The 20,979-nt window shown below is 40.4% G+C and overlaps 1 protein-coding gene across 1 annotated transcript in view; it reads right to left on the bottom strand.

The window, feature by feature from the left end:
- Positions 1 to 5,412: 5,412 nt before the first annotated feature.
- Positions 5,413 to 20,979, bottom strand: part of slc2a8 (solute carrier family 2 member 8) — a 30,547-nt gene continuing 14,980 nt past the window's right edge. The window contains exons 8-10 of the mRNA XM_036527320.1: positions 8,853 to 9,029; positions 6,966 to 7,111; positions 5,413 to 6,371 (exon numbers count right to left, since the gene is read on the bottom strand). Of these exons, the coding sequence (XP_036383213.1) occupies positions 6,225 to 6,371; positions 6,966 to 7,111; positions 8,853 to 9,029 (470 nt within the window). The 3' untranslated portion in view covers positions 5,413 to 6,224. The remainder of the gene's footprint in view (positions 6,372 to 6,965; positions 7,112 to 8,852; positions 9,030 to 20,979) is intronic.

The following is a 20,979-nucleotide window of genomic DNA, read 5'->3' as shown; positions in this document are numbered from 1 at the left end:
GTGGGAAGGCTTTTCTGCCATTATAAGGAAAAAGCCTAACATGGCTTAATGTACCTAAACATCGATCAAAGACCAAATTTGTCTTACACGTCTCTTCTCATAAACACTTTCACATATCATAAAATCCAAACCGAAATCGAAGGAATATGGTCATTATTGTACGTTAAGCCTTTTGTTCCTTATTGCAACAGTAGGCCTATACACATTTCCAGCAGCAAGCAGTCTTTATAATGGGGAAAACTACAATTAAAACGGCAGTGCTTATCATGGGGTCGTCGTGTTGGTTCTTGAACGTGTTCATGATCAGAAACGTGTTAGAGAAGTGTAGTCCTGATACGTCGCTGTTTTGGTCCATAATGCTATGTTAAGCTTTTTCTTTATAATGGGGGTCAATGGAGAAGAAACGGCTTAACGCAAGATAGTTACCCCTTTGATTGGATTTCAGTTTTGCTTTTTTGATAGGAGATAGTGTTAATGACATGTGAGATGTCAGACAAACTTAGTGATCATTGATCACTGTTTTGGGACATTAAGCCACATTAAGCTTTTTCCTTATAATGGGCGCCAATGGAGAGGTAAACGCTTAAAGCGAGATAATGACCACACTCCTAGGAGCTCGGTTTTGATTTTTTTGACAGGAGGAAGTGTTTCTGACAAGAGATGTCCAAGAGAAATTTGGTGATCATTGATTGCAGTTTTGGAACACCACGTTTAAGTGTTTTAGAATGTCCCTATCAAATTCATGATATCGTAAATCTTGACTCCCACTAACTACTGTCTACTAACATTTATTGGTAGAACTACAACACTTCACGTATATAATACCATTTTCCATGTAATATATTGTAATACACCTTTGGGGCTTGGAAGCATTTGAGGTAGCTTGCGAACTCTAGTTGTTGTTGCCTGTTGTCACTCTTTAAAACCCTTTCGCACTTAACTTATTTTTCATGCTATGTAGCGCGTGTTAGGCTACGTTACGTGGTTCGCTATGTTTTCATTACCGTTATTAAGTTTCTCATAGGTTTCAGTTAGCATTTGCTATATTTTTAAATAGCTGTTTCCTCAAAGCTAAAATTAGCCAGAATTTTTCCAATCTCATGTTCTAATTGCACCGGTTTTACCCTACGCGCTAAACAGCTAATCACACCAGTGTGAACGCCTTTGCTGCGCAAATGAGTACGTACTTTTGCTTACGCAGAGCACATCAGTTGAGTGGGCGATCCTTCAATGTGGCCCAGGACACATTGGTGTTCACAGTACTAAAAGAATGTGGCCATATGTGGCCCAGACCACCTCCTAATGTGGTCTGAGCGATCAGATCTCAATGTGTCCTCAATGCGTCTTGGGTCCGTTCACACCTGTACTTAGTGCTGTCCACTTGTGATCGGATCACCCAATGCAACATGCAACGCATGCCAGATGTGAACAGGGCCAGAGAAAGGCTGGACATGTGTTAGATTAGGATCTGTTGGAACAAGGCAGAGTTTTTGTTGGGGAGGTAAACAAAGGACAGTCACAGACAGGGTCAGACTGGCATGGTAAGGTGCAGCTATATGTATATGGAGAGAATGATTCATTCAAGCTTGACACAGGGGCTGCAAGTGTAAAAGTATCTTCACATACTGACCAAACCACAGAGAGCCCCCATTCCACTGTTGGATAAAGTTAAGGTAGGACTGGACAAAATGAAAAACATCAGCATCACCTCACCTATAGAGAATCTTACAGATAATTGTGAAGGAATGGTAGTGGTGCCAAGACCAAATGACACGATTACGATCTATGTGAATTTAAAAAATCAGTAAAGCAGTCCTTGTAAAGCAGCTTAGAGACTCTAAAGTATTCACCAAACTAGATGTGAGGTCAGGCGTTTGACAAAACTGCTAGAAAGTAGAGATGTGACCACTTTTATGACTCCTTATGACAGATTCTGTTTCAAGATTTTGCCCTTTGGAAAAGCATCAGTACTTAAGCATTTTTGTGAATGTCACACCTACTAGATGGGTTTGAGGTTGTCATATCTCATGCTGATGATGTAGTGATATGTGGAGACAAGGACCTTCAAGATCAATGAATGACAGCAGTACTGACGAGGCTGTAAGGGGCATGCCTGATTTTTAATGAACGGTGTGACTTAGCAAAAGTCATAGGTCACAAGGTTATTGTGTCTAGGATCTAACTTGACCAAAAGAAGATCCATTCTATATGTGAAATGCCTGAGCCTCAAAATACAGCAGACATGTGAAGCTTTCTTGTACAAGACCCATATATTTCTGCAAGTTCCTGGCACACTTTACAGATATATCTAACCCTTTAAGGGATTTAATGTCCAATAAGAATTAATGGATATGGGGCTCTGTACAACAGGAGACATTTCAGGAGCTAAACAGACTTGGCCTTACCACTAGTCATGGCATAGTATGAGGCAGGGTCAAAGACAAAGGTCTCAGCAGATGTCTCCACATTTTGAATAGGAGTAGTCCTCATGCAGCTCCAAGGTGACAGCCAGCTGTATATCCAGGAGCCTGTCAGAAATGGAGCAGTACTGGTCCTTACCCTACTAGGCTACAAAGCCTTATACTATATGTGCTATGTCAACTACAAAGATATACATGTTCCTCGTTGCAGGAAATGCGCTCTTGAGTGCACCTATAGTGCACATACTCACTAAGGATGCAAAGGACTTTGAGGGCAAATTCCAGAGTTCAGGTGTTAGTGAATGCAGTGCATGATTGTCACCTGCCTCTACACTGAAACTACAGCAAATTCAAAAATTGCAGGAGGATCCAATGTCACAAGTTGGTGCAGCTGTGCAGAGAAGTCTGGCCAGGATGAGAAGAACTGTCCCAACAGCTAAAGACATATCATGCTAGCCAAAGTGAGTTGTGCGTCATTAGAGATCTGCTCACAATGGTTGCTGAATTTTAATCCCAGAGAAAAAATAAAATGCTACAAAGAATTTATGATGGCACATGAGAATCTCAAAGTACAACAAGTTGTCTGGTAGCTCAGGCTGAGCTCTGAGATTGAAAGACTAGAAGCGCACTGTGAGATGTGTGTGAAATAGTGCGTTTCCCACCCAGAGCCACAGTTTGCCTCTCAGTTACTCTAAAGACCATAGCAGCAGGTAGGATCAGGCAGAATGACATGTACCTGCTGGGTGTTGATTACTGCTGCCATTGCTTTGAAATTCAAAAGAGTGTGCACATCATCCAAACATTGATGGACTTCTTTGTATGTCAGCAAGGGATCCCAGAAGTCCTCAACACAGATAACACTGCTCAGTTTTTTATGACTTTTGCCATGTAACAAGCAGTCCACATTAAAAACACAATAGCCTGCTTGATTCAGTTTTCTCTCACATTAGCTCCAAGGGAACACACAGCAATAAGCAGTATGACTGTACATACAAACCAGACATATTAAAATATTTGAACATATTGATGAATTCTTTATGTTAAACATTTCATGATGTGGTGCAATTTCATAAAGGCATCTGTGTGCAAATCCTCCAAAGGAACTGATGAGAAAAGTCCATGGTCCAAAAAAAAAATGTTACTGTCTAGCTAGGTAAGTGGTATGACATGCTCACTGTACTGAGGCAGCTATTTTTCTCTTTTTGTAATGGTAGTTATATAATGGTCCTGTTATGATCTTCACTGAACATATGCCTATAAAATGTATTCAGTGTAGCATAGCTGTTTCCATTACAGTGAATGCTACTGTTAAATGGATGAGTGAATTGGCATGCGACTCACCTCTTTCAACTTTTATATTTTATTGCTAGCTAGTAATTGCAATTGCAAGTACATATGACCAAGGAGCACGTTACCACAGCAAAATTACCAGCTAACACTGCTGAGTTATTTATTGAATATTCAAACTTATATTTAATTGTCCAGTGGTATAAAATAAGACAAAACACAATATTTGTTCAGCAAAACAAAGTTTCAGTTCTATACTTAATTATGTCTATTTAATGTGTACAGCAACACTTTAGAAATGTCCAAGACAAATTTTCTCCTTGGGGACAATAAAAGACAAGGATCATATCTTATTTTCATTTGTCAGGTCAGGGGCCTCATTTATAAAAAAAAGTTGTGTAGAAACCATCCTACATTTGATCTAAGATCATTTCTGAAATGTGCGTATGTGTGATTCAGAGAAAATGAATGTACGCACAAAAAAATGTGGATGTGCCACTCTCCCATTTGTGAAATCTATAAATCACAAATGATCTTGAAATTGTGCGCAGCTGAATGGTTTTAGATCTCCGCCTTGTAAACGCCCCCTAATCAATTTCATTAGCATATAAATGAGCTCGAATCAAAACCCAAATCCTCTGCTTGATAATGGTGAGCTGCAAGAAAATTTTTTTTAGCGAGGCCGAAACCGAGGTCCTGTTGGCAGACATCTTATTCAGTCAGTTGGTGAAGTAGTTGCCGAACTTAGGCAGGTGCAACAGGCTCTGGTTCAGATGAAATAGACTGTCAGCTCTTGTAGACTCCATGAGTAAATGGTGTGTGTGAATAAAATATTTTGGAAAAAAGTGAATTTATAGTTTGATTTTTATCCAATAACATTCTTACCTGTTGGAATAACGTGAATCAACTGCCGTCTTCTCATGAGCGCAGCGGCATGTGTATTCCAGTCAGCGGGTAGCAGAGAGGGATCATCTACATCCATGCGCATTTCAGCTTCTTGCATCCCAAGCCCATGGCTCACAGAGATAGTGTGAAGCGCATAACAGGCCAAGAAAATTTGGCACACCTTGTTGGGCTCATACAGCAGTTTCCCTTCTGATGCATAGACACTGCCACCTTCCCTTTAACATCCCAATAGTGCGCTCCACTACTGACTATATGCGGGCATGAGCCGTGTTAAAGTGGGCTTCTTCAGGCTCATCTGAGCACAAAACTGTAATAGCATAGCTTTCGGCAAATGGTACCTGCTTATCAGCCATGTGCCATCATGTGCAAAGACATCTACCCGATCTGTAAAAACTCATTCCCTTCTTATTGCGTGGTTGGCAATATCTTTGAGAAGTGCCAATGCTGCCATTCTTCCTCTTGCAAACCACTGCATTATTGGACATTTTATAGCCTACAGATTGACCGAAATGTTTTACACGTGTGGAACCATAATTAAAAAAACTTCCTTCAAGGATGTGTCAATTATGCTAATAGGGGTAGTTTTGGAAAACCATTGTGTGTTTTTGTTTTGTTTTCCACAAGTAGCCTAGCTTATGTTGTTTTAATTTATTAATAACTTTATTGTGCAAACCATTATGTATAGCCTAAGCAATGTGTTCAATCTGACAATACAACTACAACAGCATCTACTAGTACTACTACTAATAATAATAATAATAAAAATAATAAGAATAATAATAATAGTAATAAGGAGGAAACAATTAGGCAGCAGACGATATGTTGGCGCTCTTAGATTTCCGAATACCTGCAGTACTCCAACATTGCCACAAGGAAACATACGTATGCCAAGTTGGATTTGAGCGTACGCACATTCTAAGATCAAATCTGTGCATAAGAACGTTTTATAAATGAGGCCGCAGATCAGAATGCACATTTGGGTAATAAATGAATCATTCTTGTTTTGCATAAACGCCACCCCAAACATGCAATCAACTTCTTGTATGAGACTGATTCTTATATACAGTATGTAGCACATATAAGCAGGGCACAGTGTACACCTTTTGCGCTCATGTAAGTCTATGTAATTACACAAACCTCAACAATTCTGTTCCCCAGTGATTACTCCCATATGTGGTAAACTAACAATGTATTGTTACATGCTCATTCCTAAAGTAAATAAAATTTTATAGCACTATATTTACACTGGTATATATTTCTTTGATCACTCTCAACATACAGAATTATTTAAAGAACAACACCAAATCACAAGGCCTTCCTAGCAGACAGACACCAGGAACATATACACATATTGAGGATTATACTCCTGGAGTCATAATGCTGCCTGAAGTGCTAGAGGTGGCATGGCCATTTCTTCTTAAGGCACCAACTTTTTGATTCTTAAAACATCACAAAAGTGTTATATTACACATGATATGTCTTTGAACATACATGAACATACAAACAGTTTCAAGACTGATAAAGTACAATTCAGACACATGAAACAATTTGTAAATTGTAAAAACGTGAATAATGTGGTGTTTAGTTTCTGGGTGGGAGATCAGCTGAAGCCTAGTCAGATAGAGTTCCTTTGAAATAAGCCTGGATCTCCTCCAGAGTCTTGCCCTTGGTCTCTGGCACACAGAAGATGGTGAAGAGGACGTTCAGCGCACAGAGTCCTGAAAATAACCAGAATATTCCAGCGCTCCCAAGCAGGTCCTGACAAACAAAAAATTTCTCCATTATTATACAGTATCAGTATCCTGAATCTCCCCCTCAACTAGTAGTTTTGTAAAACACAATGCTTTATGTAAATGAAGAAGAGCTTCACTTTTCTTGCTACTGCTGTATTCATTTACCCATTTATCCATAATCCTTACCGATGAAAGAAATACTGAGAGTGAAAAGAAAGGGTCCAATTTATGACCTTGGTGGTTTGCTTTCACGATTGACCTTCAATGGTCAATACATGCAAGATATTTGCTAAACTGACAAAATTAATTTAGAGTATAAAATATTTACTTTAAGGAAATATTTGACCATTAAAAAGTTCTGAAATTTTGATTTTTTTGGGGGTGGGGTGGGGTTATGACAAATTTATCATGGAATTGACTACTAGCCTTATTTCAAGTTATCATCACTCATGTTTGTCATTCTAGCCTGTGCGGTGTGTCACATCAACATGTGAGCTTTTTCCTGTAAAGTATGTTTATTTTTGCAGCATTGGTTGCTAATGTGAATTGGGTCAGGATGGGCTGGCAGCATTTTGCCAGCACTATTGAGATCAGTCTACATTGGCCCTAAGCCTATTACCATAAGGTCCTGGAAGGTCTTGGTGACAATGAAAGCAGTGCTCCAGTTAATCAGGACGCAAATGGCACTTGCCAACCCCCGTGCTTGGACAGGGAAAATCTCTGACATCACCAGCCATGGGGTGGGACCCCAGCCGAGGGCAAATCCTGAGGAAAGGGATAAAAAGATGGAGATGGAGGGATTCAGAAATGTGACAGTCATGAGCAGGGTCAGTGGTGATAAGAAATGGTCTCTGTTTACTATTCCAGTGCCCCCAAGAGGTTTTTAATTCATTTGAACATACACACAACACAGATATCCCCTCAGGATTAAAACGTCTGTGTTACTGGTAGGTATAACTAAAATACAAACCAGTTGGGAGCTTTGAATCCACTAATCTCTCTATCAGAGTTTTAACTCAAGATTTCTTGGTTTTTCTTTCTTGCAGACAGGGGGGAGGGTGTTTTTAGTGCATTTTGGACACACTCAGCTGTCACCATTCCAGTAACTTTACAGAAATGATGGTCTCTGGAAATCATGTTGAAATCATAATTCTCACAGTGTTAGTGGACACAGTTAAAAAATCTTAAATTGAGAGGGTTTTTGACACTACACATTTTAAATGACATCCTTCCTGCTATGATCTTTCCCGTTACTGTACTATTTGAAATGGAGAGACAACAGACAGTTCACATTATATGTGAACAAAGCAGCTTAAAAGAAAACAAGAGGTGCATTAAATTAAGAAAAATTGTTTGTATAAACATCTGTCTATTAAAGGAATGCATCGTCTTTGACACTGGCCACTTCCAGACAAGTGATTTTGTAGATGGTGAGTTATTTTGGGTATTGACACCTTCAAAACTGACCCTGCACCAACTTGAGGAGAAAGCCTAAAGGTAAGAACATGAAAATGGCACTTAGGAACCAGCTGTAGGCTGCATTGCAAATTTACTTTTTGTTTCAAATCCCAACTGTACAACTTTGAGCTGAGAATATGCTGAGGATCTTCTCTTTGTAAGGCTGTAACCTGTAATGCATTCAAGAGATTCTGGTTGCTGACAAATATACAAATAAGTAAAAAAAGAATTACATTCTACAGATCCACAATTTTAATAGTGCTTCTTCAATGTCAGTATTTTTTTTCCCCACTTACTATGCCTTTTCATTTGCATGTAAGGAGGATGGAAATAAAACCTGCCCAGTATTTTTGAGAATGGGTTACTACAAATTCTGGGTTGAGAGCATGTCAGGTGGGTGAGAATTTTGTCAATTTTTTGTAAATTTGAGACAAAAATGCAATGCTTGATTGATGTGGATTCTCATGACAACTGTATTCATACTGTGTAACATAAACATACAACTGAGGTGTTTGATAAATAACTACACAGTTTTCACTACCCTGAATTAAAACAAGTCCTTATTAAATATAATTTGAATACAGGTTCAGTAGGCAGCTTTAAAATCAGTATTCAAACACCTCTGTAATGTAAAGAACATATGCAAATACTGCAGATATTACATTTAGCTAGCTACCAGGTAATATTACAGCAACTAATGATTCATTAACTGACAAAAATATTCAGCCTCCTGCTCAATGCTAATGCTGATGCTTGCAAGCTATCTGCTGTATGCATTTTTGAAAAAAGTTACGAAGTTACTAAAAGCTGTACACTAAAAGTTGTACATTCATTTCATTTTTTACTTTGGTGTGGCACACTGTGAGAACAATGACCTAGTCATATTTCAGCTAGGCTACTAGAAATATATGTTTATCTGTAGATCATCTATAGAAGCAGTTATTAAAGATGTGACCAGAACATTAAAAACTACACTAAATATTCATTAAACCTCACAGGGTGTGTGCTACTCTAGAGACAAATGAACTAGTGGAAGACTCTGCATCACCTGCAATGAAGAGACCCATGCTGGCAAGAGCGATCCAAGCCAGCTCATAATGTGAGTCGTGTGGCTCCGGGTCTTGGGCAAAAATCAGAAATTTGGGGTCAGAAGAATTAGTAGGTACTGTACTGGTCAGCTTGAAGTAGACACCAAACACTCCTGTACTGACTGACATGGCAATTCCTGTGCAGAGAAAAAGAGACAGAGGGAGGCATTTATAAGTATGTATACTTATTTTCAGGCCCTGGATTTCTGTAAAGCTGCTTTGTGATAAATTCTCTTTGTAAAAAGTGCTATACAAATATAATTTAATTTAACATAATACAAAAAAATTTCTCTAGATAACAATCCCAACACAATTTCTTCTCCCCTTAAATGGAACAAATACTAGATATGGCAGAAATATTTTTTCAACTATTATTTCAAAGTAACCTCAGGGAAATAAACAGGCAAACAGACACTGACATACAGACAGACAAATGTGTTGTCTATGCTATTAGGTTCCGATGCCCAGCAACCTCCAACAAGCAACCAATAGCAAGAGAAGGCGGAGGGTTTTTCAAGCTAGATGATGACACACTGCCCGGTTTTGATGGGGATAAAAAAATAAAGATTTCACTGTGTGTTTTTGGAATTGCAAATTCTTATACCTGTGTAGATATTAATATTGTAATGCTGAGTTCTAATGGACTCCAGGGGTGGGGGGTCAGGGGTGACAATGATCAATTCCATTCTCGCACTGCCACTGTTAAAATCTGGTACATGTTACTGGAGCAGAGAACATTTACATTTACATTTATTCATTTGGCAGACGCTTTTATCCAAAGCGACTTACAAGCGAAAAAACCATACAGTGTCAACAATATTAGAAGTACTGCATGACAAAGTTCCAAAGGTTGGCCAGGCGAGGTAACAACTAGCAGGTATAGCTAGCGAGTGCGTTAAACCATTACAACCAAACCATTATGTTAAATCATTACAACCAAACCATTACAATCAAATCATTACGTTAAACTATTACAGACACACCATTACAGAGAGAAGTCTGGTAGTGAGTAACTTAAGGGGTGGGATTTAGGGGGATTTTTATGTTGTTAGCGCAATTAATGCAGGTTATGTGTTCCACATGTAGTGCTTCACATTCATCAGTTTAAATATTGTAAGTTAACTAGCTTTAGCTGGTGCACCGGTCAGCTAGCAAAGGTTTACTGCAGTAACTGGAGACGGCCACCCAGCTACTCTGTTTATTGTTTTTCAAGTCTCTCTCTACCCCGATGTTTAGTTACACCTGCTGGGAAATAAAATTGTGCACTCATGGAGCCATCAAAGCTCATGCACCTTTCAGAAACAAAATTTCTGCCTGAAACTGTTACTGTGGTAAAATAGTGAACTGCAATGCAACATTTGGTGTCAGTTAAGTAGATTTTAAAAATTGTGCTACCTGCAGTATTTAAGATGGCATGGAACTTTTGAGTAAGTTGGAATTGGAACCGTGGAACAGGAGTGTGGTGAAGAGATACAGAGAATTTAGAGAGGAGGGAGAAAGGATGCACTGGATCCTGTGGCCCTCATTGACTTATCACAGCACAGGGGCTGCATATACTTTGGAAAGCGCTTCATCCCAGCAGCAGAAAAAGGTAAAGGAAATCATTCACTCATGGGAAAGCTTCCAGAGTGGTAAGGCCAAGGCCAGTGCCACATCTGGGAATGATCTACAGGTAACTGACAACATAAAGGAATCCCCAAAATAAAGTGGGTGATGGGCCACCATGAGCCACCAGAAGAGTTTCAATGTGCCTTAGCGTTGATTCTATAAGTTCCTGGAACCGTACTGGAGGGATGCAACACCATTCTTTCATGATAAACTCCATTATTGTGGGTTTTTTGTTGATAGAAGTGTAAACTATTATCTTAGGCACCACTACAGAATCTCCCGTAAGTGTTCAGTTGGGTTGAGGTCTGGTGACCGAGATGGCCAAGATATATGCTTTACATGATTTAGGCAACCACTACTATTCTTGTATCCCTTATTATTATTGTTATTAGTTGTGTGGCTTATTACCAGCGTATACACGTATTTTAAAAGTGCCGTATCTTGGCGAATTTTGGCTCTACCCGCATTTTGTAGCAGAACTGACATGTGTGGCTCATGTGAGCCCTGTGTAAAGCCAGTAGGGTTGCAGCTCGCCAAGCAGTTTTAGCGGTTACGTCACTCCCTGAGACTTAATTAAATACCGTTGTTTCCAATAGAACTAGTGGCAAATCGCCTTTAGCTGAACTGGTAATGATGCTTACTGTAAGACTTCAGCTGGGAAGAGAGACCAGGGTTCAAACTTGCTTCCACATACATTTTTTTAAACAGCTGTATCTCTGTTAATTCTGCATCTACGCACATAAATTATACATCAAAATAGAGCTACAATTTTGCTTGTGCACATTCTCACCATGTCTTAACTTCAGTGATGACAACTTTTTAAAAAAATCGCTAATTTTAACCCCATTCAAAACTATAGGCGAGATATAACTGTGCTTAAACCGTTCGCTCTAGAGACACCAAACCAAAGCCGATCGAGTGGTTCGTTCACCATTGGTGTGCTTGTATTTTTATAAATTCATAGTTTTGACGGTATTTTTAAAAAACTGCTCTAATTTTACCCCCATTCAAAAAGATTACAAACTGTTGTTACAAACTGTCTTAACTGCCATATCTCCGCAAATACTGGCTCTACGCACATAAATTATACATCAAAATAGAGAGTGCAGATTCTCACAATGCCTTCATCTTTGATGTATGGTTTTTGAAATATGAGCCTTTGTTCAGTCTTTGGTATCCCCTCACTCTGACCAGATTTAACACTTGACATTCAAATTGCTGCAACAGAGTCATTCATTTCAATTTTGGTTGTTTTGGTTGTTTCCAAATGGTCCTGTGCTCCTGTGTGGAGTGGTATTATGAAACAGACAGCAACTCCTCTTTCAAAAACCTTCACAAACACACAGACAGACTCACACACACGTGAACAGAAATACACACACACACAAACACACACAAGCACGAACAAAAACACACACACACATAACCACGAACAGAAACACACACACACACACACAAAGAATCACACAAGAACAGACACACACATAAAAACACACACAACCACGAACACAAACACACACATGCACAGACACAAACACACACACACAAGCACACAATACAACCACGAACAGAAACTCACACACACAAACTCTCTCAGGGACAGAAACACACACAGAACAGACATGCACACACACGAGCAGACACACGCGCACACACACACCTGAACAAACACACACACACATGAACAGCTATAAAAACACGCACACACAGACACAGGTACACACACACAGACATACACACGAACAAACACACACACACAGACTCACGTGAATATAAACACACACAACCCCGAACAGAAGCTCTCTCACACACACACACACACACACACACTCACGAACAGAAACATAAACAGACATGCACACATCAACAGACACACACACACACACACAAACGAACACACACACACACAACCACGAACAGAAGCTCTCACACACACTCTCACGAACAGAAACATACACAGACACACACACACACACACACACAAGCAGACACACGTGTATATATACACACACACACACACACACCTGAACAGACATATACACACAAACACAAACACACACAGACAGACACACACACATGAACACAAACACCCACACACAGAAATAGAGACACACACTTTTTCAGGAAATGCACACAAATCTAGTTAGTGTGGTTGTTCTTGTGTCCCTTATTATTATTATTATTATTATTATTATTATTATTATAGCTCTATCTGCGCCTAAACCGTTCACTCTACAGGCACCTAACAAATGCCAAATCGACCGGTTCATTCACCATTGATGTGTTTCTACTTTTATAAGTTCATAGTTTCATAATTTTATTGATATTTAAAAAAAAAAACAGCTCTAATTTTACCCCATACTCATCTGTTCCTAACTTTCTAAACTGCTGTATCTCAGTGAATACTGGCTCTACATGCAGAAAAATACATCAAAATAGAGGAACAGTTGTGCACATTCTAACCATGTTGTCGGTTTAGTGCTGTGATGAATGGCTTTTGAATTATGAGCCGAAATACTCACCAAGTTCTCTGTCCACTTTAAATGTTGGCATTCCGGCTCGCATTCCAGCATTGAGATAATGTCAACAGAGCCAATCGGACATAGACACAGAGATAAACATGTATTTTAAAAGTGCCGTATCTCGGCGAATTCTGGCTGTACACGCATTTTATAGCACAGCTGAAATGAGTAGCTCATATGAGCCCTGTGTTGCAGCTCGCCGAACAGTTTCAGCAGTTACATTACTCCCTGAGACTTCATTAAATACTGTTGTTTCCAACAGCACTTGTGGGAAATCGCCTTTAGCTCAACTGGTAACGATGCTGACCATAAGAGTTTAGCTGAGCAGAGAAACCAGGGTTTGAAACTTGCTTCCACATACGTTTTTTAAACAGCCGTACCTCTGTCAATTCCAGGATTACATTTTATAACTAGAAAAGTGCATTTCCTGAAGAAAATGCATAGTGTGATTGCAACCCCCCAGCGAAAACATGCTAATGTAAATGAGACGATTGCTAGGATGTTGCTAGGTGGTTGCTAGGGCATGGCTATATGGTTACTAATGTATATGAGGTGGTTGCTAGGGCGTTGTTGGGTGGTTGTCAGGGTGTTGCTAAGTGGTTGCTAGGTGGTTGATAGTGTGTTGCTAGGTGGTTGCTGGGGCATTACTAGGGCGTTGCTGGGTAGTTGCCAAAGTGTTGCTAAGTGGTTGCTAGGTGGTTGCTAGGGTGTTGGTAGGCTGTTGCAAGGTGTTGATAAGTGGTTGCTAGGTGGTTGCTAGGGTAAACAACATGGTTGTAGGGACACACCCAAGTTTGTGGAGTGTTGGGTCACATGACCCAAAGCAGCATATCAGGTCCCGTGTCTATTGGTCAAATGGTGACCGAGTGGTAAGACTTTGAAAAATGAACTGAAGTGAATGGGTGGATGGAGGGATGAATAAAGGAGTACAAGACAAGTGCAGGTCAGTATGGGTTTCAGTGAATGTTGGGTGGCATGACCTGAGCCAGCATATGAGGTACTGTGACTGTAGGCCGAAAGGTGACCACACGGTAAGACTTTGAAAAATTAATTGAAGTCAATGGGAGGATGGAGGGATGAGTGACGAGTGTGGGGTCAGTATGGGTTTCAGTGAGCAGGGCCGTGTTAACCCAATGGGCTATAGGGGCTGCGGCCCAGGGCCTCGGCCACTAGGGGGCCTCATGTCGCAGAATCAATATAGAAGCGAGCGTTAGAAAATCTGTCAAGCGAAGTAAGGTAAAAAATGTCTAGCTATAGGAAACATGAAAGTGGCGCCCAAAAAAGAAAAATGCAAGCTCAAAAACAAGAAAGAGCCTCAGAGTTACTAAAAAAGACACCCAAATTAACGAATTTATGGAGAGAAGGACAGCCTGCTGCTCCCACGACTAGCCAGCCTGCCATTGTGAAGAGCCAGGTACTTCATATATTGGCAGAGGTGACTCAGTAGGCCCAGACAGCACTGGCACAGCCGTGGAAGTGGAGAAAGAAATATCATTAGATGCTGCATGCTGGGAGAAATCATAGACGAGAAATTGTGTTCTTACCGGGTCAGCAAAGGAGTTGAGGACCCCACACTGTGCCAGAACAAAGATGTTAATTTTTCGGCATCGGAAAGAATATTGAAGAATCAGAAACAATGTTTAAGTAAAATATTGTTCACCCGCACACTCCCAAATGGGGAAAAAGTTTCAAGAGAATGGCTTGTGTACTCCCCTTCCACTGGGAAAGTGTAATGTTTTTTTGTAGACTGTTTGACGAGAGAACTTCATCTGCTTTCGCTCATTCTGGTTTTTCGGATTGGAAACATGCAGTTAGGAGCATGAAGCAGGCCAGACACACCGAAATGCTACGCTCACTTGGCTTGCTCGCACACAGGTGCATGGAATAGACTCGGCACTTAATGCACGGTGCAAAGATGAGGAGAGAAGTTTTGAGGCGAGTTGTGGCAGTTATACGGTTTTTATCAGAACGTGGCCTGGCACTCCGTGGTGACAACGAAATTTTTGGTTCTCCTCACATCGGCAATTACTTGGGGATTTTGGAACTACTCAGCCAATTTGATCCTTTTCTTGCAGAGCATATAAAAAAATACGGGAACAAGGGCCGAGGGACACCGTCATATTTATCTTCCACTATCTGCAATGAATTTATCAGTCTAATGGGTCAGCGGGTTCAAGCTGAAATAATTCTTCAGCTGCAGAATGGCAAGTATTTTTCGTTAATTGTAGACTCCACACCCGATTTAAGTCATATTGACCAGCTAACATTTGTGGTGCGTGTTTTTCAGTTTCTCAGGAGGGCAAAGTCTTTGAGCGATTTTTGAAATTTCTGCCTATATTCAGTCATACAGGCGAGTCCCTCTTTGAGTCTGTTACCAATGTCCTACAGGACATGAATGTTGATATCAAAAATTGCAGGGGACAGTGTTTTGATAATGCATCTAATATGTCAGGGCCATACAAGGGATTGAGGGCTCGTATTCAGGAAATAAGCCCCCTTGCTGACTGGATTCCATGTGCAGCCCACTCCCTGAACCTCGTAGGGGTGTTCAGTGTAGATTGCTGCAGTGAGGCCAATTTGTATTTTAGGTTAGTTCAATCTATTTTTAACTTTTTCTCAGCCTCGCCTGCCCGCTGGAAAATATTAATGAATGGGCTCGACTCGAACGAGAATAAACACCTCGAAACAGTTAAAGGACTCTCATCAACAAGATGGTCTGCACGTGCACAGGCTACAAAGGCTCTTCGTTTGAATTACAGAAGATGACGCTCAGAATGCTGTCACGCGTGGTGAGGTGAGATCCCTGGCCAAAAAAATAGACAGATTGGAAACAGCATTTCTAACTATCTTATGGGACACTATACTGCAAAGATTTCAACCCACGAGCAAGGCACTTCAGAATGTTGAATTGGACCTAATTACTGCTGTGGAATTGATTTATTCACTTATAGACTTCGTATCAGATTTGCGACCCCAGTTCAGAGACTTGGAATCCAAAGCTAAAGCATTGTCTGTGTCACAAGAATACAGATCTGATACGTCTCGACCAGCTAAGAGAAAGTCCCAACCAGATGACTCTAAAGAGCCTGACCATATGCATACCGGTGAAGACAAATTTCGTGCAGAGACATTCTATGTCATAATAGACAGACTGATTAGTGCTTTGCAACAGAGACACGAGGCCTATAAGGAGACATGCGCATCCTTTGGTTTTCTCACACAACTCTAGAATCTCTCCCCTAGTGAAATACGCGAAGCAAGTCTCAAATTGTGCAGCAAGTATAACAACGATCTACAGGATTATTTTCCTGATGAGCTAATACAGTTTGTGAGTTTCTCGCATGGTACAGTCAGTGCCCCAACACCGAGAAACCTTCTTCTATTAATAAGAGAGAGGCACCTCCAAAGTGTTTTTCACAATGTTGACATAGCACTGAGGATATACCTTACGTTGCCCGTAAGCAATGCCAGCGGGGAAAGATCATTTTCAAAGTTAGGGATTATAAAACATAGACTGAGGACATCAGTGGCTGAGGAAAGACTTAACAATTTGACTTTGATGTCAATTGAACATGACCTACTGCAAGACCTGGATTTTGAAGACCTGATTGATGACTTTGCCTTTAGAAAGAGCAGAAAAAGGCCCTTTAACATCCCTGGTGAGTCAAACATTTATTCGCGTGTATAGCCTAACTCAATTGTAAAGCGTTTTAAATAGGCTACTTCTAGTGCTGGATAGACAAGTTCAACTATGTTTCCTGTATTCTGAAAATGGTGCACTTTACATGTGTCTGTCTGCCTTTTTCACTGTGTTTTGGGTTTGTGTGGAAATGTGCTATTCTCTGGCTTTTCAGCTGGTTTTTGGACATCAGTATTAATTTGTTATTAAGCTACAGTATATGTCCTAAGCAATAGAATTTTTTTTTTCATTGTGGCTTGAAGCTGGCAGCCTATAGTCAAATTGTGATTATAATAACAGTGAGTGTTGGGTGATTTGATCTGAGGCAGCATATGAGGTGACACCGTCAAAGGTGACCAAGCGGTAAGACCTTAAAAATGAACTGAGGTGAATGGGAGGATGGAGGGATGAGTAAATGACAAAAAAACGAGTGTGGGTCAGTATGGCTTTCAATGAGTGTTGGGTGGCATGACATGAGCCAGCATATGGGGTACTATGACCATAGGCCAAAAGGTGACAGAGCGGTAAGACTTTGAAAAATGAATTGAAGTCAAAGGGAGGATGGAGGGATGAATAAACATGTACAAGACGAGTGCGGGTCAGTATGGGTTTAAATGAAGGTTGGGTGGTATGACCTGAGCCAGCATATGAGGTACTGTGACTGTAGGCTGAAAGGTGACCACGCGGTAAGACTTTTAAAATGCACTAAGGTGAATGGGAGGATGGAGGGATAAGTGAATGACAAAAGATGAGTGGGGGGTCAGTATGGGTTTCAGTGAGTGTTGTGAGGCATGACCTGAGGCAGCATATGTGGTACGGTGGCTGGGGGGCCAAAGGTGACCGAGCAGTAAGACTTTGAAAAATGAATTCAAGTCAATGGGAGAATGGAGGGATGAGTGAATGACAAAAAGATAAGTGTGGGTCAAGACTGTCATGAATGAGTGTTGGGTGATTTGTCCCGAGGTAACATGTGAGGTATGGTGGCTATGGGGTGAAAAGTGACTGAGTGGGAAGGCCATGAAGTGTGAGGGGGCTGATTTTGAAAATAAATGGGAGTCTATGGGAAAAAAGGGATGAAAAAACAAAAACCAGAGAATGAGTGCGGGTATGGCTTGGCTGTATACAAGCAACCCGATCGGGGTCAGACCGGACGGGTTACAGTTGGTTTGGGGTCGATATCTCAAAAATTGTGGGAGCAGAAGCGGGACAAAATTTGGTGGAATAAGAAGAAGAAGAATAAAACTATCTGATAACAATAGTTGCGCTTGCAATGCTTCACATTGCAATCACACTAATTACTTGTGTTACTCTATGTAATTACTATTGTCTATATAATTCAACTGTCTTACAACTTCAGTATTCTCTGCAATTCTACCTGCCCAGTGCCGGCCAGAAGCAGGCTGGCTCCCCCTCTGAGCTGGGTCCTGAACACTGGGAGTATTTCACTTCCACGTTTGAAATATACGTTTGATAAACAGCTGTAACTCTGCCAATTATGCCTCTGCACGCACAAATTATACATCAAAATAGAGGGACACTTGTGCACATTATAACCAAGCTGTGATGAATGGGTTTTGTATTACATGCCCAAATAGGTGCACAGTTCAATCTTTGCTCTAAGTCATGGAAACACATTCAAAGGGAGCTCACAGTGTCAGACACAGAGAAGGGAGGGTCATGGCACATGGCAACTCAAATAGCCTGTATGCTCAATAATGCACACAGGCAACCACACAAATCTAGTTATTATTTTTATTATTAATGTGGTTTCCTGAAGAGAGTCAGTGGACATGGCCCTGCTGGGTGCTTGAGCAGGTCGGCCAGGTGGTCTATCAGATAAAGATGGTGGTTGCTAGGGTAAGTGGGTTGTAGTCTTACACTGTAAGCTCTTGGCTCCTCACCAACGGGATGCTCAGCCCAACTGTTGGCCAACACCTATGAGATGAAGATGAACCTGAACACTAATGGAATGCCACAACAGATGCCAGAGTTGATAGCGATCAGATGGGTTCTCACACCATCATTGTTAAAATCTGCTGCATTTTTATTAAGGAAGAGATGTACTGTAGTGAGTAATTGGCCTTCTGTAAAAGTGTGAGCTTTATTGTTAGTGCAGTGTTGAAACACTGTACCACATCCCCATAATATCTTTACAAAATCTGTATAATGATAAGAAGTGGAACGAGAGATTTCAAGCACTTAGATAGCAACCCCCTGCTACCTGGGAATGTGAGGGTTTCTTCAAATTGGGCAAAAGATAGTGATAGCTTGGATGAGTCTAGCTGATTTAGCTCACTGGTGCTAGTTATGCGTTTGAGCCTTTCAGTTATTAGCTGAGTATAGCTACAGTATAAAGAAATCCAGTGAAGTAAGTATAACAAGTGCTGGGTTACAGAATTGTTCTAGGTTCCTTGTATCTAGGTTCAAAAGTATACTGTAGAGACATGGTTCCAAACCTGGTGTGTCACCATAGAATAAGCTGGTCCAAGTTCATTCAGATACCAATAGACTTCACTACTGCTAAAAAATACTCGTTAACATTGTTATCTTCCCCCTATAAAGGTACAACCATCTGGCTTTACCTATCGTGGAATTCAAATTCAACCCCCTGTACACTGTAAACCATGTAGCTTCCCTAAGTGGTCAAGCAGAAATGCACACACCTTGGCAGATATTTTTGATGGTAATGATGAAGACATACTTTCTTTTCAGGATATAAGAGGAAGGTATTCCCTACCAGTGTCTTCTTTTTTCCTGTATCTTGGATTGTGTTCAGCATTAAAAGCTCAGGAAGTTATTAAAAGTAAGTTCCCTAGAACACTTCCCTGAGCCCCCATCCCTTAGCTGAGGCTCTGCTCACATACACCTCATTGAAAGCCCTGTTTTTTGTGTGATAAGTTTGTATCTCATGATAACAAATCTCTTGCAGTAACCCTATCATGGGCAAGAGAACTTGGAATGGATATAACATTGGATTGGGATACAATTTGGAGTAACATGTTCACCTCCTCCAACAACTGAGCAGATTATTTTATTAAGATTTAATTTTATTTCACACCATATTATAAATTTGAAATGGAACATTTCACGTGGAACATTTGTCAATGTTCTGAGAGTGTCCACCTGTAGCACGGCTCTGGAATTATGTTCTACTAGCCTTGTCTGGACTACTTAATATGGATCTGCCTATGTCTCCAGGCCTCCAGATCCATTTGAAATTACATAAGAAATGTCTCTTTATGGTGGCCCTAAGTAAGTAATCTACTTTAAAGGGATGGGTTGACTCAGGTATTAACCTTAAACCAGTATGGATGCATATTATATAGACATTCTAATACTAGAGAGCTCTACAGACAGGATCCATTAGACTAGCATTTCTACATTGAACTCTTGGACTTCAACCATAGCTATTGTGAAGGACCTGTTATGAACTGGGCTGCTAGTTATCTTGAGAAATACCTTGTTTATGAGTGGAGCAACTTCTGTCCAGTAACTGTGTTTTTCTACAATCTTTTAACATGTAACCCCCCTGTACTGTTGGAGCTTCTTGAGAATAAGGAGATAAAAAAGAAAAAAACAATTAATATTTATTTTGAAAAAAGCCTTTGACACTAAGGACCATGAAATATTATTAAACAAATTACAACACTACAAGCAAAATATAATGGGATTGTTAGCAATGAACTGAAATGGTCCACAAGTCATCTGTTAAAGACAAAACAGTATGTCTGTGGAAATATATATATAGAGTCCTCTTACATGAATACAATCTATCACAAGGACCCCCTAGGAAAGAAATTACAGAGAAAACAATATTTTTTTGTTTTTGACAACCAACCGCTATCAGCTGTAGAGAACGTGTTACCAGGGCCAGCTAAAGGCATAGGCCATACAAGCGGTTGCCTAGAGTGCCACCTTTTGGTGGGCCCTGGTTGCCCTCAAAGGAAATAAATAAATAAATAAATAAATAAGAATAAAAATTTGCCTTCCTCATTTTCTGCCTTGAGGTAACAAATGAACAAATAAAGAAAGAAAGAAATAGACTTTGCACCCCTGTTCCTCACAATTTTTTATCTGCTCTGGCCTGCATCTGTACTGTGCGCACTGAAAGTGGGGGATGGGTTACCGTTTAATGTGCATCACAGACAGCCGAAGTCCGGGACGTAAGAAGATTGCTAGACTGACTCACATTTTATTTCATAATGAAAAGGTCCAAGACCTTGGGTCCAAGACCCGTTTTCAGGTGTGCAAGGAAGAAAACGGAGAAAAGAGGAGGAG

The sequence above is a fragment of the Megalops cyprinoides genome, chromosome 4 (assembly GCF_013368585.1).
Source record: "Megalops cyprinoides isolate fMegCyp1 chromosome 4, fMegCyp1.pri, whole genome shotgun sequence".
Classification (NCBI taxonomy): domain Eukaryota; kingdom Metazoa; phylum Chordata; class Actinopteri; order Elopiformes; family Megalopidae; genus Megalops; species Megalops cyprinoides.
This window is presented reverse-complemented; position numbering and strand designations above follow the sequence as displayed.